This window comes from Rana temporaria, chromosome 12 (assembly GCF_905171775.1).
Source record: "Rana temporaria chromosome 12, aRanTem1.1, whole genome shotgun sequence".
In the NCBI taxonomy this organism is placed as follows: domain Eukaryota; kingdom Metazoa; phylum Chordata; class Amphibia; order Anura; family Ranidae; genus Rana; species Rana temporaria.
In genome coordinates this window covers 112,941,107-112,966,393 of record NC_053500.1, presented here as the reverse complement: position 1 = coordinate 112,966,393, position 25,287 = coordinate 112,941,107, and the positions used below count along the sequence as shown (strand labels likewise).

At 43.3% G+C, this 25,287-nt stretch overlaps 1 protein-coding gene across 1 annotated transcript in view; it reads right to left on the bottom strand.

Annotated features, from left to right (window-relative positions):
- Positions 1-301: 301 nt before the first annotated feature.
- The window catches only part of ZNF335 (zinc finger protein 335), a 133,188-nt gene continuing 108,202 nt past the window's right edge, over positions 302-25,287 (bottom strand). The window contains exons 15-28 of the mRNA XM_040330212.1: positions 22,967-23,202; positions 22,646-22,748; positions 20,533-20,624; positions 17,935-18,185; positions 17,745-17,844; positions 17,490-17,663; positions 17,186-17,328; positions 12,518-12,597; positions 12,365-12,435; positions 8,062-8,139; positions 5,814-5,897; positions 990-1,055; positions 736-817; positions 302-655 (exon numbers count right to left, since the gene is read on the bottom strand). Of these exons, the coding sequence (XP_040186146.1) occupies positions 555-655; positions 736-817; positions 990-1,055; positions 5,814-5,897; positions 8,062-8,139; positions 12,365-12,435; positions 12,518-12,597; positions 17,186-17,328; positions 17,490-17,663; positions 17,745-17,844; positions 17,935-18,185; positions 20,533-20,624; positions 22,646-22,748; positions 22,967-23,202 (1,661 nt within the window). The 3' untranslated portion in view covers positions 302-554. The remainder of the gene's footprint in view (positions 656-735; positions 818-989; positions 1,056-5,813; positions 5,898-8,061; positions 8,140-12,364; positions 12,436-12,517; positions 12,598-17,185; positions 17,329-17,489; positions 17,664-17,744; positions 17,845-17,934; positions 18,186-20,532; positions 20,625-22,645; positions 22,749-22,966; positions 23,203-25,287) is intronic.

The window sequence follows — 25,287 nt, the reverse complement described above, 5'->3', positions numbered from 1 at the left end:
AGGAGGATGGAAGAAGGCAACAGTGGCTAATGTAAAGCCAGATGCCACAGAACAAGGAAAAAAAAAAGAGGAAGAGGATTACCCGATTTTATGATTATCCATGTCCTCAAGGGATTATATACCAAAATCTGCCCTAATCCCTCTGATCTGATAAGAGAAGAGGGAGTCAAATCACGGATCAGACACAAGTTCCTGCACCAGAAAAGGGGAATGGGACTTCCGGAGCTGTCATCCAAAGTCATTTGTCATTAGGTATAAATATTCAACACCAGATCAGAGTCCTTTTACTTACAGAGGGGGAAAAAAACCAAAAAAAAACGAGAAACACTTTAGAAATCATCAGGTCATAAAAAGCCTGGTGCAGAGAAGGCAGTGCAAGCAGTTTCCAGAGCAACTGGCCGGGACCTGCTGAGACACCGCAGATATGAAACGACTGCCATATATACTGTACACAATGGCAGAATCCATTCAATACAATGGGCAAAGGATAACTTATATCATCAGGAAGCTCTAGAAGTCGTTTTTTTTATTAAGCAAGGAGAGATGACATGAATTTATTCCCCCAAAGTGATCACGTCATACTGTATTTCCTGCTGAAGAGCCGAGTCGGCTTCCGCCGTATAAACAGTCTGAGCCATTGCTGCATCTGCCACAGCTAGAAGAAAGAGACACCGGTTAGACTTGTCACACATCATATCTATAACAGCAAATAATACAATCACACGTGACGCCGACCTGTAACGGCGGAGCGTGCTGCGGCTTCAAGCTGCTCTTGTGTAAGAAGCTGCTGGGAAGGTGACATGGGCACAAAGTGAATCTGTAGAATGAAAAGAAAAACTTTAATTAGTACTTTGATAATACAAGCCTTTTCCCCGCACCAGTGACTTGTTTTGTAACCACACGTTTCATTAGTTCACTGGTAATCAAAACTATTCAAGATCATTAAAGACGTATACAGATACAGGAGGATAGAATGGAATGGCAATCACCTGAGGGTCCTGGATGAACGGCCCTCCTGGTTCATATTGAATGTGAGTTATCTGTCCATCTTGAACCTGGAAGATACAACAAACTATATCATTAACAGACGGATATATATAATAATGTTTAGGCAAAAAAGGTCTTATTCACATCATTGCATTTTGGTGCTTTGCATTGAAGTGGTTGTTAAAGCGGAGCTCCACCAAGAAAAAAAAAAAAAAACCAAAAATGCTGCAAAAAATAGATAAAAAAAAAACAAAAAAAAAAACGAAGTGCCTGTTGCTAGGCAGATCGTCCTAATCTGCCACTTCCTGATCCGCGGTCCGTCTTCTTTCTTCTCCTCCTCGGCTGCCTCCTGTGGAATGGGGGAGCGGCAGGGCTCAAGTCCTGCGGGAACGCGTGGGAACGGAGTTCTTGCACTTTTTTCACAGCAGGAACTCCGTTCCCTTTGCAGGACTAGAGCAGCCGAGCCGCCCGAGCCAATCCTTCACTAAGCGGCGATGCCCAGCTCGAGTCACTGTCAGGGGCAGGTGAACCTTAGTAATCCTTTATGTTACTGGCCGCTTCCTGTATATGGATTCATCGGGTAGTGTGCGGGTATTCCGTCACTTCCTCGATGCCCTTGGTGGGGGAGTGGATCTTGGGTGGGAGTTCCCACACTTTTTTCCCCAGGACTTGACCCCTGGGGAGCGGTGTCTTCTGGGACTTTGTGTGTGTCCCAGGAGACATCACCCATTCACGTCACCCCGCACGGCTTGCGCATGCGCAGTAGGGAATCGGGCAGTTAAGCCGCAAGGCTTCACTTCCCGATTCCCTCACCGAGGATGGCGGCGGTGCAGCCGAGACCTGAGCGTTTGCTCGGCTTCGGCTGCCGTCATCGCGGGCACCCTGGACAGGTAAGTCTCCTTATTAAAAGTCAGCAGCTACAGTGTTAGTAGCTGTTGACTTTTAATTTTTTTATTTTTTTTAAACCGGACCTCCGCTTTAAGACACTATATGCAATTTATACCATCCTCTGTGTTTAATAATCCTGTGTGCCCCAGTGTCTGTGTTTTATAAAAAAATAAGCCGTTCTTTACACGTTTTCAGAGCACATCCCAGCGCTCACGTGACCTGGCCTCCTCTCTGCTCTCCCTGTCTGACAGCTGCAGCAGACGGGGCTGAGATTCTCCCGCTGACGTCAAGATGATCGGAGAGGAGGAGAGAGGTAGCTAGTCACGTAAGCGCCGCTCTGAAAACAGGTAAAGAACGGCGTATTTTTATAAAGCACAGACATAGGGGAATACAGGATTATTAAATACAAAGGATGGTAGAAAACTTTTAAATTTATTTCAGCAGCAGGGGGGGAGGGGCGGGCACTGACACAGGAGCTGACAGGCAAGGAGGGGAGGGGAGAGAGAAGACAGAGGAGAGACAGGAGAGCTGCGGATGATGGAGGCATGTAAACTGACCACGGTGTCAGGGCTCAGCAGCCATGACAAACCGTGGTCAGTCTACAGGAAAGAGGGCAGAACCAGGCAGTATATCAGCCAGGTATTTCAGGTGATAGAAGGAGGAAAATTACACAGCAAAAGCACTGTGCTGTATAACATGCTGTAAAAAGAATAGAACAGAACACCACAACAGAATGAACAAAACATGTATGCACCATTTTTTAGCAAAGCAGGGCACCACAAGGCAGTTGTATTGCCAAGGTGCTTTCAGGATGGCACTCAGAGTGAATGACACTGTGGTACACCAATGCACATAATGTGCGATGCCGCAAGTTACCACATCACAATAGTGTGAATGCAGCCCAAGGGATTATATATATGCTGGATATGCAGGAAAAAAAAAAGTGGGGTGATAAAACAGATATGGTAATTAAAATAACTGGTGGTTCAATGGTTAGCATTAAAGCGGTAGTAAATGCTGGCAAAAAAAAAGTTCTGGCCCCCCCCCCCCTGAAAGGTAATGGCATAATGTGCTAGGATGCATCGCATGCTTGAAACAAAGCTCTCCAGCCGCGCACTGTCACCACTGCAGAGGCTTCTATCCTCACCCAGTCTTCCTTTCTGGGTTTGTGGGCTCCAGCCATTTGAATGGCCGAACCGCGATGACATCACTCCTATGCATGCACATGACTGCAGCACAGAGCTCTGAAGGGAGGGCACGAGTATGTTTGTCCCTTCAGAGTGCATGCGCCAGTGATGTCACTGGTTGCAGAAATAGTGAATATCTCCTAAACAGTGCATGTTTAGGAGATATTCCTTGTACCTACAGGTAAGCTTTATTATAAGCTTACCTGTAGGTACCAGTGTCCGAGCTGTTTACTACCACTTTAAAAAGAATGCAATGGTAAGGCAAAAATGAGCAGCATAGAAAAAGACATAATCATGCGTTTTCTGTATTTATATATATATATATACACACACACATATATACACACACATATATATTATATATAATGGTCTAATTGTAAAGGGTAACACAGGGATGTTGTCTTTAGCTGAACAGTAATAAATACATTTCTGAGGTTCGATAGAAAATAATAGAGTAGTCTTTATCTACCAAGGTTTATTAGACTTATATAGAGTAGGCTAGACATAACTGAGATGAAAAAATAAATAAATAGGGAGTAGCCCAAATACAGCGGGCATGTAGAAGAAAGAAAGATAGCAGTGCAGATATACTGTAATAATTTTCTATGCCCAACCAAAAATGTATATTACCATCAAACAGTGATTCTTTACGACTATCAATAACTTATCCAACATAGACATTGATGTAATCTATATAAGCAGCTTTATTTACATTGATTAAATCCATAAAACTGAAATTTTTTCTGTGCGTTTGTTGCATGACAGCATAGGGCAGTCCATTTACTTAAATGTGTGACAAACGCCAAAGTAGCTCCTGTACTTATTTTTAGCAGTGAGCATTTTTGTAATGTGCGTTTTGACGTGCAACAAAAAGTGCATCTCCTGTTTTTCACGGATTTCTGGGAATGCACGCAGACACGCACGTTTCTGCGTGCGTTTCCCACAATGCAAAGGTTTGAAGGGGCCTTGCAGTTTGTTTTCTCTCTAAAGCAACCAAAAACCTGAGTAGAAAAGCCCCCTGCAGTGTGGGACCCTTGTTTTCTGTGGGGAAGCAATGATCGCATTGCAGAAATCCAATACATTTCCTACTAATTCACACCTTTAGTTTTGTAGTCAGCTTATGCACCCTTCCTATTGGAGAGCTCTGCCAAAGCATGGGGAGCATTGTACTTCCTCAGTTAGACCACTGCTTCCCCACAGTGTTAAGCAGCCCTTCATCCTGATCTCCCATCAGACATACAATTTCAGTCAAGTGTTGGTGCTTATTTATGCGCGGTAAAAACTGCAATGTAATGCAGTTAGAGTATTCCATACATTGCTGTGTATAATATACTATAGTATAATAATAATTATAATTATAAGCAGATAGCAGTACAGGCATAGCTAAGGTATACCTACATCATCTAGCCCTTTTCTCTCCAGCCCGACTGTCCCTGTCCCACCCCTTTCAATACTTAAACTTCAGTTATTTCAATCATGGAGGCTCAGCTTTACATATGGGTGTTACCCATATGCACAGTGCCGGCCCAAGACATTGTGCTGCCTGGGACCAAGAATGAAATGCTGCCCCCCCAAAAAAAATCACGTCATGGCTCTATTCATGTATAAAGAGGACCTGTCATGGCTCTATTCATGTGATAAAGACAAAATTGCTTAAGGAAAGCAACCAATGGTCGGACTTTATAAGCAACACAGACAGGGATAGCAAAAAATATATAATTTTATTACAAAGTAGTTGCCTAAAACAACATTAAAAAGAAAACCATACAAGATGTCAGGTATGTATGTTGCCTATAAATGTCCCCTGTGCGTCTACGCATTTCATCGTGAGGCTTCTTCAGGACAGACAAGAGAGGAAAATAGTCAAAGTCATCCGAACCACATAGGCATAGGCATAGATATATCCTGTACACAGGCTGTCTCCCGGGGGCAAACGCTGCTATCCAATCTGCCATAATGAGTAATAACATTGTACCGGGGACGGGGTGGTATTAGGATCATAAGAATTTGTGGGTAGAGTAGGAGGGAGCGGCAATGCAGAAGGCTGGAGAGGCGGGCGGTACTAGGATCATTAGCATTCGAGGGTAGAGTAGGAGTGAGCGGCAATGCAGAGGGCTGGAGAGGCGGAGTTCCAATCGGAGTCAAGAGCTAGGGGGAACAGATTCCGACGGGCAACCATTCTCAGCACAACAGGTTCCTCAGAGGGAGCGGCGCGGCGCCTGCCTTTCTCACTCGCAGACTGCTCCCCTCTGACTGCGAGTGTCTTCACAGGCAGCGGAGTGGGCTGTCTGGCGGGCGGCAGAATGCTGCCCCCCTAAAAGTGCCGCCTGGTACCCATGGTACCACCCGGTCCCATCATAGGGCCGGCCCTGCATATGCATGCAACATGCAACCTGCCTAGATACACCCACTCCTCCAGACTGACATCCACCCAATCAAGGCATTTTGATATTTGCATACCTCCTACAAAGACCCAGTCTACTGCTTGCATCATTCTGATGGTTCTTAGGAGGAGTTAAGCAGGCAGGGTGCTGTCATGTTTACAGAAAGCTATGTACAGCATGCTGCCAGCCCCTCCCATCAGCCATGACCTGCCTGCATTGTACAGAGACGTTCAGAGATCTGGTGATGACATCGCCAGGTCTTTAAAATGGGAAGCATTTAATTCATAATTTGATAAGTATGATGACAAACAGGGAAAGGCAAAATATAAGCAGAATAAACTTCAGCTTTAGAAGTCTTTATGGTTACCTGAATATGGTGGCCTTCTGGGAGCACAACATATTCCTGGGGAATCAGATGAGGAACACCTTCCTGTGATATAATATACCGAACCTAGGGAAAGAAAGTGATAGTTTTTGGAGAGCACTGAAGTCTTTACAATACTCACTTTACATAATACAAAATCTAAAAGATATTTTAGAGAAAAGGTTTTAATACAAGTTTGTGTGAGATACAGAATTCAATCAAAGAAAATAAGAGATCTTTTTTTGCCAATGCAAAGAGTGGCCCTGTGTCCATTTTGACTGCCAAAAACGACATGCAGTAGTTGTAGGGATGGAGCTTTCAACACCAATAATAAGTTTAAAGGAGAAGTCCAGCATGCACTTTTTAGGCAGGGATTCTCCTATGGATCACAGGAGTGCAATTTGTTTTGCACTCCTGTGACCGATTTTCAGCGGAGAGCGGTCTGAAGTCTACTGTCCGCTGACATCACTGGAATCAGTCCAGGCAGCGCGTCATCTCGACTTAGGAAGTCTGGATCCATCAGTTGCATGGACAGATGGCAGTCTCAGCCTCTCAGTGAGCCACCTGCTTCCCCACCCCTCCACAGCTCAGTGCTTCATTGAGCATGGAGGAGCAGAGCAGATGAGATGCTGACTGATAGTCGGCAGCTCTTTGCTTGTGGAGGCGAGAGAACCGACCCATCAGCGATGTTCAGTGGCTCTGTTATCAGTGAAGAGGTGGCAGGGGACAGATGCAGCATCGATCTGATGCTGCATCCACCTAGGCAAGTATGAATCGCCCAAAAAAAAAAAAGGAAAAAAATACTTCTCTTTAAAAATAGGCGTCTCCCTACATGTCCTTGAACCCCAACTTATTCTTTTATCAGACCCTAACAGTTTACTTTTCCTTCACTCAAGTCCTGAAAAATGACCTCCCTTGAGCTGTAAACTAACAATTTAAATTTAACGCTAAGCCCATCTACTACATAAAGAAGTTCCATAAATTCTAACTCTGACCTTAAAGCGGGATTCCACCCGCAATTTTTTATTTTTTTACCTTGTCCTACGTGCCCGCGCTGATGGCCCCCCCGATGCCGATCCCACGACTGATGCAGGTCCCGCGCGCCGCCATTCACACTAGGGAAAACAGGCAGTGAAGCCTTACGGCTTCACTGCCCATTTCCTACTGCGCCTGTGTGAGTCTCGTGCCGGCTTGTGAATGGGCGGCTGCTCTCTGAGAACACACACAGTTCCCAGAAAGCAGCGCGCCCCATTCACTAGGAGAAGGAGAAGAAGAAAACACACCGCGGTGCCGAAGAGGCAGATTACGGACTTCCGCATAGCAACAGGTATTTCGGGTGAGTATAATTTTTTTTTTCACTTTTTTATTTTTTATTTTTTTTGGACTTTTGGCCAAATGTTGTTTTCCTGGGTGGAACTCCGCTTTAAGCTAATCTTAAACTTTATCTTAATTTTATAACCCCTGACTGACACTAACCCCATCCTAACCCCTGACTGTATAACCCATGACCCTAACACTAATTCTATCCGAACCCCTAATCACATACTGTAACTCTTAACATGAACACTAACCCTATTATAACTAATAATAAGTATTATTCGAAAGACCTCATCTGGAATATGAAGTTCAGTTTTGGGCACCAGTTCTCAAAAAGGATATCAGGGAACTGGAGAAAGTGCAGAGAAGGGCAACCAAACTGATGAGAGGCATGGAGGAAAGATTAGAGGAACTGAACTTATTCTCTCTTGAGAAGAGAAGATGAAGGGGGTATATGATCATCTTTTTTCAACCTGACTATGTTATGTAAAACCTAAAAATAAATATATTTTTTTTGCTCCCTTTTGGTCTTTTAAATATATCTATTCATTCGTGTCCTGCCAGAAATCCAGTGAGCTATAATTTACAGTGCTTTCTGCCTTTGCTGGCTGTTATGAATTAGCATTATTCTCTCTTTGAACCACAGAGCATTTCCTGCATTGTTATAGAGCAAGTGAATGTTGTTCCTAGGACAAGAAGTGTGTTACTTGCAGGATCACCAATCGGGAATTAAGGAAAAATGCATGCAGCTTCCTCTCTGGTGAAACAAAGCCACCGGGACTGAACATTAGGGAATAATAATATCACACCTCTCAGCTAGATTTTATTTTACCAACTGACATTTTTAGAGCACTATATTTCACATAACTTGTGTATTGCATATGAATAACTGATAACGCATAATGCAAAAACTGCAGTCAGGACAATACAGTACCTGGTTGTCTGCTGTGACCAGCTGCTGAAGAGTCTGTCCATCGGCAGTTGTAATTTCCTGAATATAAGCCGTGTCTTCCTAGAAGGGAGAAGATTCAAAGAGTGGTGTGAGGATCTACACAAATGGCTTTGGCCTAGGAAATGCCTGGTTGAAACCCCATCTATAAGAGAACATGTACTTTAAGAAATAGCCATGAGAAAAGAAAGCCTAACTCCAGCCAAATTACAGCCAGATTCATGTAGAGCGGCGTATGTTTAAGCGGGCATAGCGCATCTCATATGCGCTACGCCGACTTAACATTGAGAGGCAAGAGCAGTATTCACAAAGCACTTGCTCCCAAAGTTACGTCAGCGTAGCGTAAATGGGCCGGCGTAAGCCCACCTAATTCAAAGTAGCAAGGCAGTGGGCGTGTAGTATTATAATGAATCGTGACCCCATGTTAATGCATGGCCGAACGAACGGCGCATGCACGCGCATGCTCAGAATCACGTCGCAAATACTCCCGACGATAAGACGGCTCAATGCGTACGACGTGAACCTAACTTACGCCCAGCCCCATTCACGTACGACTTACGTAAACGACGTAAAATCCGACGGCACTTCCGACGTCCATACCCTAAACGACTTAGACCAGCTTTTTGGTGGTTTAACTTTACGCCGCAAAAACGCCTTACGTAAACGATGTAGATTACAGCGACGGGCGCAAGTACGTTCGTGAATCAGCGTATCTAGCTCATTTACATATTCGACGTGTAAATCAACGGAAGTGCCCCTAGCGGCCAGCGTAAATATGCACCCAAAATACGACGGAGTAGGAGACTTACGTCGGTCGTATCTTGGAAAAATTCAGGCGTATCTCATTTTAAGAATGAGCGCATAGATACGACGGCGCACATTCAGACTTACGACGGCGCATCTACTGATACGTCGGCGTAAGTCTCTGTGAATCCGAGCCATAGTTTCTTAATTTTGGATAGAGTAGGGAAGGGTGAACTTCTCTCTCATGCCGCGTACACACGATCGGTTTGTTTGATGAAAACGGTCTGATGGACCGTTTTCATCAGACGAACCGATCGTGTGTGGGCCCCATCGGTTATTTATCCATCGGTTAAAAAACTAGGAACTTGTTTTAAAATTATCTGATGGTTAACTAACCGATAGAAAAAAACGATCGTCTGTGGGCACGTCCATCGGTTAAAAATCCACGCATTCTCAGAATCAAGTCGACGCATGCTCGGAAGCATTGAACTTCATTTTTCTCAGCACGTCGTTGTGTTTTACGTCACCGCGATTGTTTTTTTAACTGATGGTGTGTAGGCACGACTGATGAAAGTCAGCTTCATCGGATATCTGATGAAAAAATCCAGCAGATCGTTTTCATCGGATGAACCGATCGTGTGTACAGGGCATCAGACTTTAATTGCTTTCTGTGATTTTTCTCTCAATTTCTATTCTTGTGACACCTAAGCAAGAAATGGGGGATATGATTGTGACCAGGAGAGGAGGCATGGACAACAATAAAACCATTGTTGAAAGCTCAAACTCTTCCTCGCTCCCTGGCCAGAAATTGGATGAAATTTCCAGAAATTGGATGAAATTTTCAGAAATTGGATGAAATTTCCCCAATAGAGACAGAGGTGGCAATAAAAACCTGATGGTGAATTGAGGTGGTGGAGCCCTGGACTTTGGTATAGATACTTTCCTTAGGCAGCCCTCTAGTGTACAGGGGCCACGATTAGAGCAACAAGCTATTTCTACAGTCCAGATAAAGTTTAATGGTCCGTGTTCACTTAAAGCGGTGGTTCACCCTAAATTGTCACTTTTGCTCAATCAAACTGCTAGTAATAGACAGTAAATAATCCGTTGTGTTTTTTTTTTTATCTCGATCCTTACCTTTTTAATGCTGTCGTCTCTGTGCTGTCAATCAAAATCCCCCGCGGGAGTGGGCGTGTATGTTCCTTTTCCCGGACCAGCGCTGTGTCTCATGACAATCCCAGGAGACGCGCTGTTGCTTTAATCCCGCGATATCTCGCCGGTCATGTGACTCGGCAAGCGGGCGGCAACGAAATCTCCACTGCACACTGGGGAGCAATCTCTCATAGTTTAATATGAGAGCAGCAGGAGGGAGGAGGGGGGTTGCGGGCACTGACACAGGGGCAGACAGCACACTGCACACTGCACATGCGCGGGATAGAGCCCCAGCATTCACCGCATCCCGGAAATAAACAGTGGTGGGCTTCAGGAGTGCCCACAAACAAGATGGAAACGTCCATCGATCGGTTTTATAAAGTATCCTTTTTCGGGAAATCGGAATGATCGCGGCTGTATATACAGGACTGGTGAGTACAACATTAGTTATATTAACAGCGGAAGAATAATATTTAAAAAAAAAATCGTATTCCCGCAGAACCACCGCTTTAAAAATTCCAACACGTTTCTGTGGCCCCTTCATCAGGGCTAAAAAAATAATTTACTGACGAAAGTCCCAACAGAGGATCAGACTCCTGAATGTGTTTTTAGGAATCATATACAGCCTACTCTGGTCACTGGCGTAGAAGGGTTGGAACCTCCAAATCACGTTAGCCGTTTTATATGAACATTCTGACCAATAAACATTATCTGGACTGTAGAAGCAGCTTGGAGCTCTCTTTTCTACAAACCTATAAAAATGTATATAAAAATTTGACAGAGGTTGCCTCTCTGGAGTTGTCCTTTAACTGCTTGCCGACCATATACATCGACACCATGGCTTGGACAGGCAGAAGGACGTACCTGTGCGTCCCCTTTAAGATCGCTGCATTGTTGACATGCATGCCCGCCGCGAGCCCAACCGCGGGTCCCATGGACTCGATTGCCGCAGGGATCATCTCACGGTAAGGAAGAACGGGGAGATGCTGATGTAAACAAGCATCTCCCCGCTCTGCCTGGTGAGAACGACAGTGATCACCGCTTCCTGTAATCGGAAATCACTGTCTTGTCACGTGTAGCCCATCCCCCCCATCAGTAAGAATCACTCACTAGGGCACACTTAACCCCTACAGCACCACCTAGTGGTTAACCCCTTCACTGCCAGTGTAATTTTCCCAGTAATCAGTGCATTTTTATAGCACTGATCGCTGTAAAAATGACAGTGGTCCCAAAAATGTGTCAAAAGTGTCCAATGTGTCCGCCATAATGTCGCAGTCACGATAAAAATCGCTGATCGCCGCCATTAATAGTAAAAAAAAAAAATTATTAATAAAAATGCCACAAAACTATCCCCTATTTTGCAAACGCTTTTGCGCAAACCGATCAATAAACGCTTATTGCGATTTTTTACCAAAAATATGTAGACGTTTACGTATCGGCCTAAAGTGAGGAAAAACATTTTTTATATACTTTTTGGGGGATATTTATTATAGCAAAAAGTAAAAAAATATTGCTATTTTTCTAAATTGTCGCACTATTTTTGTTTATAGCGCCAAAAATAAAGAGTTGATCAAATACCACCAAAAGAAAGCTCTTTTTGTGGGGGAAAAAAAAAAAGACGTCAATTTTGTTTGGGAGCCACGTCGCACGACCGCCCAATTGTCAGTTAAAGCGAAGCAGTGCCAAATTGCAAAAAGACCTCCGGTCTTTAAGCTGACAAATGGTCCGGGGCTGAAGTGGCTAAAGAGGAACCGCAGTCTGCTCACATAATTTGTAATAAAAACATCTTTGTCATTCTGAAGCTTCCCTCCAACCACTTTGCATATTTTTTTTTTTGCATATTTTATATCTACTGTGATTCTGTACTTGCCAAATATGCTGCAGAAATCTCCCTCCACCGAGTCTGGCTGCAGCCATTTCAACTGTGAGCAGCTGAAGCTGCTGCCTGTACACTTCCTGTATTTACACAGACACACACCTCCAGCTCTGCAGCTCTCATGTACCCTCGTATGACTCCCCCCCCTCCCTTCCTGACAAACGCCAACAAGAGTGAGAGAGCTGTGCATGATGTCATAAGCCTAGGCTTTTTCCCCAGATAAGAAACAGGAAGTGGGCTGTATAAGGTATTTACTGGCAGGAAAAAAATATTTTACTACAACAAGGGCAGAAGATTTAATAGAGGCAAAGGAAAAATGGCTGAAGTTCCGCTTTATGGAAAAGATCATCTGCGGTCCTGAACTTTTTTTCAATTAACATAACAAGACTTTCTCTCAAGTATGAATGCCCAACTAAAACTTTACGTTTTTGACTTGTTACTAAAATAGCATTTAGACAAATCCCCCCCCCCCCCAAAAAAAATAAAGAAATAAAATGGTAAACATGTTTCTGTGCTGACCTGACCGCTCATGGCTTCCTCCTGGGTTAGGAATATGTGCTCTTCATCTACGACCGAGGCAGATCTATGCTCTGCAAGGACACGTACAATGAGTTTCATGGTGTTTACCTTTACATGCATCCATACATGTGTACTACTTTATGTACTGCTTACCTGCTTGTTCAGGCTGCTCCATGCTGGCGCCTGTGTGCAGCCTCTGAAGATGGAATTTTAAGTGTCCCTTTCTAGAAAACCTGAGAAGACGAATGAAAGATTTTTAATGAATGTGTGTTACTGGAAGCCTTGCAAAGTCATTCCAAATATCTATATTTACAGTGTATTCCAAACCCTGTCATGAACACAATATGACTTTAGAAGTTGGAATGTAAAATGCTGCTTGCAGTGAGAATGTCAATTAAAAGGGTTGTAAAGGTAAAAGTTTTTTCTATGCTTCTTTAATGCATTCTATGCTTCTTAATGCATTCTACGTTTCTCAGCCATCTTCTCGGCTCATTCATTGGTTGATTGAAAGCAGCGCAGCCATTGGCTTGCGCTGCTGTCAATCACATCCAATGACGCGGCGCACCGGGGGGTGGGGCCGAGTGATACAGCCGGCGGCGATAGCCGCTCACTGTATCACGGGAGCGTGCCCGCAAGGACTCAACACCATGCTCGCTCGCATGAAGGTGTTGAGTTCTTGCAAGGAGGAGCCGAGACAGCCGCAGAGGGACCCCAGAAAACGTGGATCGGGGCCACTCTGTGCAAAACGAGCTGCACAGTGGAGGCAAGTACGGTATAACATGTTTGTTATTTAAAAAAAAAAAATATATATATATATATATATATATATAGATAGATAGAGAGATATATATCTCTTTAGTGACCCTTTAACCTTGCAGCAGGGAACTAGGGGTTGCGTTCCTAGTTCTCAGACCTAAAGTCAATTAATAAAAAATAGTCATAGAGATGTTGTTAAATTAGCTTCTTGTCAACCCAATAATCCACATATGTGGCGGTAAGAAAAAAAAATATTATATCTTTTCATGTGACAACACTGAACAAATTACACTTTGCTACAATGTAAAGTAGTAAGTGTACAGCTTGTATACCAGTGCAAATTTGCCTCAAAATAACTCAACACACAGCCATTAATGTGTTAACCGCTGGCAACAGAAGTGAGTACACCCCTAAGTGAAAATGTTCAAATTGGGCCCAAAGTGTCAATTTTTATGTGGCCACCATTATTTCCCAGCACTGCCTTAAAGGGGTTGTAAAGGTAACAAACATTTCCCTAAATAGCTTCCTTTACCTTAGTGCAGTCCTCCTTCACTTATCTCATCCTTCCATTTTGCTTTTACATGTCCTTATTTCTTCTGAGAGATGCTCACTTCCTGTTCTTCTGTCTGTAACTCCACACAATGCAAGGCTTTCTCCCTGGTGTGGAGAAACCCTCTTGAGGGGGGAGGGGGCGAGCAGAAGTGTCAGGACGCCCACTAACACACAGCTTCATTCTCCATCTGCAAAGCAGAGAGTGTCCTGACCCTCCTGCTCGCCCCCTCCCCCTTCAAGAGGCTTTCTCCACACCAGGGAGAAAGTGTCGCATTACTGTGTTTAGTTACAGACAGAAGAACAGGAAGTGAGGATTTCTCAGAAGAAAAAGGAACATTTAAAAGCAAAATGGAAGGATGAGGTAAGTGAAGGAGAACTGCACTGAGGTAAAGGAAGCTATTTAGGGATTTTTTTTTTACCTTTACAACCCCTTTAACCCTCTTGGGCATGGAGTTCACCAGAGCTTCACAGGTTGCCACTGGAGTCCTCTTCCACTCCTCCATGACAACATCACGGAGCTGGTGGATGTTAGAGACCTTGCGCTCCTCCACCTTCCGTTTGAGGATGCCCCACAGATGCTCAATAGGGTTTAGGTCTGGAGACATGCTTGGCCAGTCCATCACCTTTACCCCTTTAGCTTCTTTAACAAGACAGTGGTCGTCTTGGAGGTGTGTTTGGGGTCGTTATGTTGGAATACTGCCCTGCGGCCCAGTCTCTGAAGGGAGGTGATCATGCTCTGCTTCAGCATGTCGCAGTACATGTTGGCATTCATGGTTCCCTCAATAAACTGTAGCTCCCCAGTGCCAGCAGCACTCATGCAACCCCAGACCATGACACTCCCACCACCATGCTTGACTGTAGGCAAGACACACTTGTCTTTGTACTCCTCACCTGTTGCCACCACACACGCGTGACACCATCTGAACTAAATAAGTTTATCTTGGTCTCACCAGACCACAGGACATGATTCCAGTAATCCATGTTCTTAGTCTGCTTGTCTTCAGCAAACAGTTTGCAAACTTTCTTGTGCATCATTTTTAGAAGATGATGCACAATTTAAGGACAGCCATGCAGACCAATTTGATGCATTGTGCGGCGTATGGTTTGACCCCTTCAACCTCTGCAGAAATGCTGGCAGCACTCATATATCTATTTCACAAAGACAACCTCTGGACATGGTGCTGAGCACGTGCACTCAACTCCTTTGGTTGACCATAGCGAGGCCTGTTCTGAGTGGAACCTGTCCTGTTAAACCGCTGTATGGTCTCGGCCACCATGCTGCAGCTCAGTTTCAGGGTCTTGGCAATCTTCTTATAGCCTAGACTGTCTTTATGTAGAGCAACAATTATTTTTTTCAGATCCTCAGAGAGTTCATTGCCATGTTGAACATCCAGTGACCAGTATGAGAGAGATAACACCAAATTTAACACACCTGCTCCCATTTACACTGGGGAGGAAAAATAGCTAATTGGGCCCAGTGTGGACATTTTCACTTAGGGGTGTACTCACTTTTGATGGCACATTTACACAGTTATACAAGCTGTACACTCACTGCTATACATTGTAGCAAAGTGTAATTTCCTCAGTGTTGTCAAATGAAAAGATATAACAAAACATTTACTATGTATGTATATATATATATACATATACATAGTAAATGTTTTGTGTATGTATGTATGTATGTATGTATGTATGTATGTATGTATGTATGTATGTATGTATGTATGTATATATATATATATATATATATATATATATATATATATATATATATATATATATATATATATATATACACACATACATACATACATACATACATACATACATACATACATACATACATACATACACACACACAGTGCCTTAAATAGATATCCATACCCCTTAAAATTTTCCACATTTTGTCATGTTACAGCAAAAAACGTAAATGTATTTTATTGGGATTTTATGTGATAGACCAACACAAAGTGGCACATAATTGCGAAGTGGAAAGATATGGAAGGAATGGTTTTCAGTTTTTTTACAAATAAATCTGTGAAAAGCGTGGTGTGCATTTGTATTCAGTCAATACTTTGTAGAACCACCTTTCACTACAATTACAGCTGCAAGTCTTTTTGGAGATGTTTTAAAATTATAAGTTAACTGATGCATACCATCACTGCTAAATTGGTGTTGGTGTCTAAGTCCCCATACATACTATTAGATTTTCTGACGCTTTAGGTCTTCAGATTTACCAAAACCATGTAGAGCAAGGGACTGCCTAATTGCAAACAAATTGAAACTCTTAACTTTAGACCTCATGTTATATGGTTTTGGTAAATCTGAAGACAAAAATCTGCAGAAAATCTAATAGTGTGTATGGGGCATAAGGCTGGCCATACATTATACAATTTTCTTGTGCAATTGTCCTTTAGATTTACCAAAACCATATAATATGAGGTCAAGCCTAAACACTTTCAATGTGTATGCAATCTGGCAGGCCCTTGCACTACATAGTTGCAGGTAAATCTAAAGGAAATTGAATAAGAAAATTGTAAAATGTATGGCCAGCTTAAGCGAAAAATCACCTGTACCGTATATACTCGAGTATAAGCCGACCCAAATATAAGCCGAGGCAGCCAACTTTACCACAAAAAAATGGGAAAACGTATTGACTCGAGTATAAGCCTAGGGTGTCCATCTGTATGCCTCACTGTGTCCATGACTAGACTGACGTTTAACATGGGAGTATATAGAAGGGGTACCCGGCTTTGAAAAATCGGTGCCCGAGACAGCATACTTTGCACACTTGTAGAGGAGAAATGGGCTACATGTGTGCCAAGTTACGGGTTCAGGGGGACCTACGGTCGGTCGGTATCGGGTCCCCAAATTACCGGAGAAATCACCATTTAACATGGGAGTCTATGGAAGGGGTGCCCGACTTTGAAAAATCGGTGCTCCCCGGCTGTAGGTCCCTCGGACAACAAACTTTGCACACTTGTAGAGGAAGAGAGGGGATATATGTGTGCCAAGGGGTCCAGGGGATCTACAGCCGGCTGGCCGGCCGGCACCAGGACCCCAAATTCTGGGAGATCAGGCTCAAAAAGGGGACTCGAGTATAAGCCGAGGGGGGCATTTTCAGCACCAAAAAATGTGCTGAAAAACTCGGCTTATACTCGAGTATATATGGTAAGTATTTTTCTAGCAAAAAAAATGCAGATTTTTATATGTATGAAGGAAAAATCGGGATTGGACTGGACTGGAACATGTTAGGGAAAGCTGCAGGTTAGAAAATAATGAAAACTAAATGTTGAAACATTTAAAACATTTTTTTTTAGCAATTGGGTTTAGATCTACTTTCAACAGAACTGAAATATACAAAAAAATAAAAAGGTGAACAAAGACAATAAAATAAGGTTATAAAAGTGCTATAAATATATTTTTAGAACGCAGAAAAAAGGGAAAATGAAAACAAGATAAAAAAAAAGAATGCTAAACAAAATAAAATCTTGTTGAGATGGCCAATCCTACCTCTGTCCACACACATGACATGAATGGGGCCTGTGGTTAGTGTGAGTCATTGCATGTCGGCTTAGATCTTTCTTATTTTTGGAGGCAAAACTGCACTGATTGCAGCGGTGAGGCCGGAGGTCGGAGTGTACAGACATGTGATCCTAACAGTGAGAAAAGAATGTCAAACATAAACACACAATAATTACCAGCTGAAAATACAAATAATATAGGACAAGACAGAAAACTCCACACGAGGCTGCTGACTTTTCCGTCCAGCTGCTGTCCTAAAGAGTCTGCATGATATGGAGACAGGTCGCCTTACCCTGACCTCAGGCCAGTCGTCTGCAGTGAAATCGCAGTCTGGGCATTTGAACCCGCTGCGCCCTTCGATGTGCGCCTTTTTGTGAGTCTCCATTTCTGCTCGGCCCCAGAAGGCAGAATTGCAAATCTTGCAAGAGAACTTCTTTGCTGAAGCTTGAGTCTGATTTGCAGTGACCTGGATGAGACAACACAACACATTAACAGAAAACAATAGAAAAGCTTTGGCTGTGTTGAAGATGTGGCATGGTGGTCTTACGTGTGGCTGTGGTGGCTTGTTCAGGATCTGGAGGGTATTCCTGTCCTTGACACTGTTGGCCAGTTGTGTTTGTGGAGATCTAGAAAGGGCATCATTATTGCTGAAATTACAAGTAGAGTTAGATCAGGGCACTAAACTTTGTCTTTCGTTTTTTTCCCTCCTTGTTGAATAAATATAACCATTGTCTTACCTGCACAGTGATGCTTGTATGTTCTCTGCATTTACAAGGTTGTACTCTGCAGTGGTAAAGGCTGAATTAATAGTGATTTGCTGTACGGTTCCTTCGTAGCCTGCCTCGGTCACACTAGACTCTTCATAGCCTGTTTCTTGCACATCTGTGACTTGTCTTTCATCCATGTGCAGCGTTAGTACCTGAGCCATGTGAGGCTCCTGCGATGTGACCTCCGATTCCTGGCTGTCCATTGATTTAACCACTGCTACCTGCACAGTTGTGACTACAATTAGTAAAAAACACCACCTCTGATCCAAGAAAATAGTACAAAATGCAGTAATTCATAGCACTGTGAGCCAATGCTTTACTTGAGGCCCTAGTCGCACTTGTGCGACTTAAATATTGTGCGATTTCCATTACGACTTTACCCTGCAACTTGTTACGACTTTGGATGAGTGCAACTTTGTTACGACTTTGGCTTTGTTCAAAGTGATCGTTTTGTTTGTGATCTACAAAGTCAATGGACATGTACAGAACGAAAAATAAATGTTAGTTTCTTTAGAGCCCATTCACACTGGGGCGGCACGACTTTGGGGACGACTCGGCAAGGCGACCTGAAGACGACTTCAGAGGCGACTTGCAAAATGACTTCTGTATAGAAGTCAATGCAAGTCGCCCCCAAAGTCGTACAAGAACCTTCTTCTAAGTCGGAGCGACTTGCGTCGTTCCTATTAGAACGGTTCTATTGAACAGAGAGTGACGCGACTTGTTAGGCGGCTGTCGCCCCTGACGAGTCACCCCTGTGTGAATGGGCTCTTATTGTCCAACGAATTCCAAATTTTTGGAAAGATTTGAATTCAAAATCGATCGCAAACTGAAGGACCGATTTAACCCTTCAGGTCTGGAACGGATTTTAAGGAGAACCCTACGCCAAAATGTATGGTCCCCCCAGAATCCATACCTGACCCTTATCCAAGCATGCAGCCCAGCAGGTCAGGAAGGGGGGGGGACGACAAGCGAGCGCTCTCCTTTTGAGCCTTACCAGGCCACGTGCCCTCAACATGGGGGGGGGGGGGGTGCAAAGAAGCCCTTCTGTCCAAAGATTTCCCATGTTAAAGGTATGTGGACTGGTATGTTTCGGGGGGGGGGGGGGGGGGGGGGGGTTCCCTTTCCTGACCTGCAATTGGATTTGCAATGGATTTTGGAGGGGACCCAATGCCATTTAAAAAAAATTTTTGGACGTGGCATGTTTTTTTTTCAGTGCTGGCTTTCTTGTCACACGTTGCATGTATATAATGTATGAGCGAGATTCATGCAACTTTTGAGGGTTTACATGGTCTATGGCCCTCAAGTCGCATGAAAGTCGGATCAAAGTAGTGCAAAAACTACTTTAAAGTCGCTGCAACTTTAAGTCGCACAGATATGAACGATAAAGTCGATAAACGACAAGTGTGAATGCGGCTTTACCCGCGCTTGGCAAATTAATCAAATTAAATGAAGGTGAGAAAGTAAAAAACCTGACTGCAGCACTCACTGATATTCACACGCAAATATCGAAAGAAAACTTCCAATTCAATATATAGTGTATAAAAAAACAAATCAAAAGATAATTAAGCCCTAAATATTTTGTTTGTAGGACTGTATTATTTTTTGATTTGTTATACACTATCTATTGAATTATAAGTTCTCCTTTAGTTTTTTTTTGTGGTAATTCATAGCACCCAGGCTTAATAGTAACCATATGCAATATATTCTTTATATTCTGCACACAGCTCTTCACCTTACTAAAGTAACCTTAAAAGCAATTCTGACACCAGAACATTTAAAATGTATCCTGTAAAAGACCAGTATGCCTATTTAGTCCTGCGGCTGATGAAATAAATCTTTGCTGCCTTGCAGCCATAAAAGTTTGGTAGAATCTTCAGTAGCTGACAAGTCCAGAGGTGACGGATGGCTGTGCCCCCTGCTGCGTGTTGTGGTTTCAGCCACTACATCACTATTGTTTCCATGGAGAGCTTTAATGATGTAGAGCCCAGCAGATGGAACCACAGCACACAGCGGGGGATGAAGCCAGAAGTGATGGAAGCTGAAGATTCTAGTTCTGCTCTGCAAGAGGAAAGATTTGATTTTTCAATGGAATGACTGGCTCAATGTTCATATACAGGGTTTTTTTTAATTCTCAGAGTGGCTTTAAATGTTCTAAAATTATTGGTTTAGTCATACCAGGTCAAATCTCTAAACCAGTGGTCTCCAAACTTCAGTACGGGGGCTAGATATGGCCCTTTGCTTGCCTTTATCTGACTCTTGGGGCACTATTCCATCAACTGACACCAATGATGGGGCACCATTCCGCTTACCCACTAACACTGTCAATATCACTATTCCTCCCACTGATACCAACAACGGGGCCTGCGATTATAGCCAATGATAGACATTGTTTATGTTTACTGATGTCGGGGCATTTTCTACTCCAACTGGCCACAGTTTGCCCCCCCCCCTCCCCCCCAAAGCCTGAAAGACACTAAACTGGCCCTTTGTTTAGAAAACTAAATCTGGTTACAGAACTAAACTTCATAATCTGGATTTAATTATGACCATGTTCAAAACTCAGCATACTTGTAGTGGTCCTCCGCTGCCATCCCTCTGAGCACTCATGTTCAACAGAAGATCAAGAGCAGCCTGAGTTGCAAGTTCATCTGCTTCTCCATCTAAAAGAGAATAAATTGTAATATTTACTTTTGTTGTGTCCTGTCAAAATGTAACAACTTGCAATTTGAAATTTTAGAAAGTGAAAAAGTGGAAAAATGTTAAGAGTCATTAGGGTTTATTTACTAAAACTGGAGCGTGCAAAATCATGGTGTAGCAGTGCATGGTAGCCAATTACCGTATACACTCGAGTATAAGCCGAGTTTAACAGCACATTTTTTTTGTGCTGAAAATGCCCCCCCTCGGCTTATACTCGAGTCACCTTTTTGCACCTGATCTCCCGGACTTTGGGGACCCCATAACAAACTTGGCACACATATAGCCCCACTCTTCCTCTACAAGTGTGCAAAGTTTGTTGTCTGGGGGACTTACGGCCGGGGAGCAACGATTTTTCAAATTCGGGCACCCCTTTCATAGACTCCCATGTTAAACGGTCATTTCTCCCTTAAAGCGGAAGTAAACCCATCCATAAAACAAATTTCATTTCCGGCAAATGCCGGAAATGTAACGCTCCCATTGGATGTGCTCTCAACCAAACTGTCAAACCATCCAATGGCTGGTTTCATAACTGATCACATATGCAGCATCATGGCAGTTGCAGATTAAACACAGGCCAAGATGGCAGCTTCCTTGGCTGAAAACAATAGGGGGGTTTACTTCCACTTTAACTTTGGGGACCCGGTACTGGCCGGCCATACAAGTGAGCAGTCTGGCGGACCTACGGCCAGGGAGCACCGATTTTTCAAAGCCAGGCACCCCTTCTATATACTCCCAAAAGGTAAGTCTAGTCATGGGCACAGTGAGGCATGGACACAATGAGGTATAGTGAGGCATGGACAGTGTGAGGCATGGGCACAGTGAGGCATGCAGCTGGACACCTTAGGCTTATACTCAAGTCAATACGTTTTCCCATTTTTTTGTGGTAAAATTAGGTGCCTCGGCTTATATTCGGGTCGGCTTATACTCATTTATATATGGTAGCTTCTAAAGTCAGCTTTTTTAAATTAAGCTTTGACCAGAAACCTTGATTTGTTTCGATGCAGAGCTGCATGAGCACTCTCCAGTTTTATTAAATCAACCCCATTATCTCATCGGCAGTATAAAAGACTTTGGCTATACAATTTTTTCTATAACTTGCCCAATTTTTGACAAATTGCTGTGTAGCTTCTCACCATTTACTTGTTTAGATTAGCGCAATTTTTCCTCTTTTTACATTCTCTTTTTTTATACATTACAGACATCTTTATTTAAAGGGGTTGTAAGGTACATTTAAGAAAAAAAAAAAAAAAAAAAAAACACATGTCTATAATTACCTACTCTTGCCTACCCCCACCAGCGCTCCTGGCCCCTCCTCTCTGGCCATTGACACAGACAGCAGGACTCGAACCTCCCCCCCCCCCCCACTCCCTCATCACTGGCTTTGATTGGCTCCCAGTGCCCCAGCAAAGCCAGCTAGACCCGACTGGGAAGTGAGGGGAGAAAAGATCTGCAGATGTGCACAGCACTGGATCAAATGAGGGCTCAGGAAAGTAAAGGGGGCTGAGGGGGCGATGCGGACACCTAAACATTTTTTAACCTCAATGCAAGGAATGCATTAAGGTAAAAAATATTTAGACTTTACAACTTTAATGACATTTTATTATTGCAATTTTTGCTTTATTTCCAGAGTCCCCCTCACAGAGGTAGACACAGGAAGTGGCAGGATCAGCCAGGATTTTTTTACAGTTTAGAGAGGGGCAGATTAGACAGAACAAGCAATAAAGGAACAGGATCTCTTTTTTTAAAGCTTGACCACAGATTCCCTTTAATTATTTTTTTTGGCCAAAAATAAAACCTCAGATACTGCAGTTTCCAGGGCATCTTCACAATCCAGTCACCCACCTGTCCCAACAGCCATATCATAGGATTCAATAGGACCACAGCACCTTTCTCAGATTCATCCCAGGTCTTTAAACTACACACATAAAGTGTCATAAGCATTTCAGAAGATTCAGAAAAAAAAAATGCACATTAACCATCTCACCTTGCTCATATATGATAGTAGCACCTTCCAGTGTATTCTCTTCCTGTCCTACCTCCTGAGATTGTGGTTGCAGCAGGTGATAAGTGAGCTCTCTGGGTTGACCCTATTATCAAAAAATATATATCTTTAAAATTGCTTGATCAGAACTCATATCTACCTGAAGTTACTTCTAAGTGACTGCTACCAAAAAGCATTCGTGATTCACCTGGGTATATCAGCACATTTTGGTTTACCTTATTTGTGCATCATAGATCAGTAAACCCATCTCTGGGAAATGTAATTGAACATTCTAACTGTCACAGTGTACTTCCTTCTACTTACTTCTGCATGGGACACTGAAGAGTTCAAGTCTTCAAGTTGGTCATACTGCTGCTGCTGCTTCAGTTGTTCAATTTGCTGGTGAGAAAAAAATGGTCGGCGGCGACAGGGTGTCTCCTCAGGGTGGCGCTGCAACCACTCCTGATACAGGAGAGTGTGGCGACACTGGACATGAAGACGCAGGTTCTTGTTGTGCTTGGTGGTGAAGTGGCAGTAGTCACAGGCAAAAGGTTTCCCACCTAGGGAGATGCAGATTCCATGAGCATAGAAAGAAACATTTCAGAAAACATGCACCTCAATGATTAATAAATAAGGTTACAGTAAAGAGCAATACCAATAAAAAAAACATATTTCACTGAAAAGCTTACACTTGCTAACTGCGGAAAGCTAAAATATAATTGATGCGAGTTAATACAAATCACTGTTTGTTTTGCATACCTGTTCAGTTGTTATAAATGAATAAAGGAAGCCCTGTGTAAGCTCCATGTCATGCATAAGAGAATAAAAATACTTGTGGATTCTGTCACTGCCCCCATGTGACAGCGTTGGGTGCCTAAGCAACCAATCACCAAGTATCTGCACTGTCCAATAAGAGTAAACCACATACTCTCCCATACATGAAAGTACTGAGTATTTGTCATCATCTGCATTGGCTAAACAGAGTGGCGGGGAGCAAATGGGAGGTGATCTCTCCCTTTAAGAACAATCAAATATCATACGTGATAATGATATGTACTGCAAACAATGCTTATAAATGCAGAAATAAAGTAATAAAACATTTCTAGTCCAGGCTGTGAAATTGTGATGTGGCACATACACTTCAACTCGGTGATGATCCGGTGCTCCCACGACAACAGATATACAAGCCTCTCAGAGAGGCAAGCATGATGACATCACTAGTTGGTTCCGGCCGATGCGTTTCGTCACAAGAGAACGTCTTTGGGGGAAAGGAGACTCCTACTCACAGCTTTAAAGCGGAGGTTCACCCTAAAAACATGTATTTAACATTCCATGCAGCATAATTCCAACATTTACACTATGCCGTTTTTTTTGCTGTACATACCGTCTTATTGTTATTTTCCACTCGGCTTCCGGGTTCTCACTCCCGCGGGAGTAGGCGTTCCTATGCAGAGGCTAGATGATTGACGCCTTGTGAAAAACTTCCCCCCGTCGCATAAGGCGCGTCACCAGTTTTCCGAAAGTAGCCAAACTGCTAGTCGGCTCTATACGACGCCTACACTTGCCGTGTAGAGCTGACTGCGCAGGCGCCGTATAGAGCTGGCTACTTTCGGAAAACTGGTGACGCGCCTTATGCGCCGGGGGGAAGTTTTTCACAAGGCGTCAATCATCTAGCCTCTGCATAGGAATGCCTACTCCCGCGGGAGTGAGAACCCGGAATCCGGGTGGATAACAACAATAAGACGGTATGTACAGCAAAAAAAAAAAAAAAAAATGGCATAGTGTAATTGTTGGAATTATGCTGAATGGAATGTTAAATACATGTTTTTAGGGTGAAACTCCGCTTTAATGATTATGTTGAATTTTTTTTTTATTGATTTCTGCATTCAATAAGCAGTATTTATATTATATATTTAATTGGCTTTTCTTATAATTTTTTTGTATTTATCTTGTATTCAGATAAACTTTGAGCGGTGCTGTTTTTTCTATACTACTGCACTAAGCGCAAAGTTATAATTTAATTTATTTGTGCCCTAGAAATCTCTCTCCGATTTAGTCCTTAGAAGAGAAAGCCATCTGACACTCCCATCTTCAGGGCCAGGCTTACCATTAGGCTTGATTGGGCTCAAGCCCATGAGCCCCGCCCAATAGGGGGCCCCCTTTTTTTAGGGTTCCCAAGGCCCCCAGACGGCAACCCCCCCTTTTTTTATTAAAAAAAAAATGGCAACCCCCCCCCCCTTTTTTAAAGTGGATAATGAAAAATTCAGATAAAGGTTACCAAGTGAACTTTCTGACTTTTGCATAGTTTATAGTGTTTGCTGGATATTATTTGTAGCTCAATACAGAGAGGAGAGCAGCATTTCATGGGTACACCCGTGCAGGTGCGCTCCTGAGTCCCGCTGCTGCATCTATTGATGCATACATCAGGACTCGGCCCTGCCCCCAGTGTCACTGGATTTGATTGACAGCAGCGGGAGCTAATGGCTCCTGCTGCTATCAATCTATCCAATGAGGACAGAGACAGCGGCTGGAGCTGCTGGGCTTGTGCATATTGCTGGAACGGATGGCCTCAGGTAAGAAAAATGGGGGGGGCAGCTGCAGCAAAGATGGTTTTTCACCTTAATGCATAGAATGCAATAAAGTGA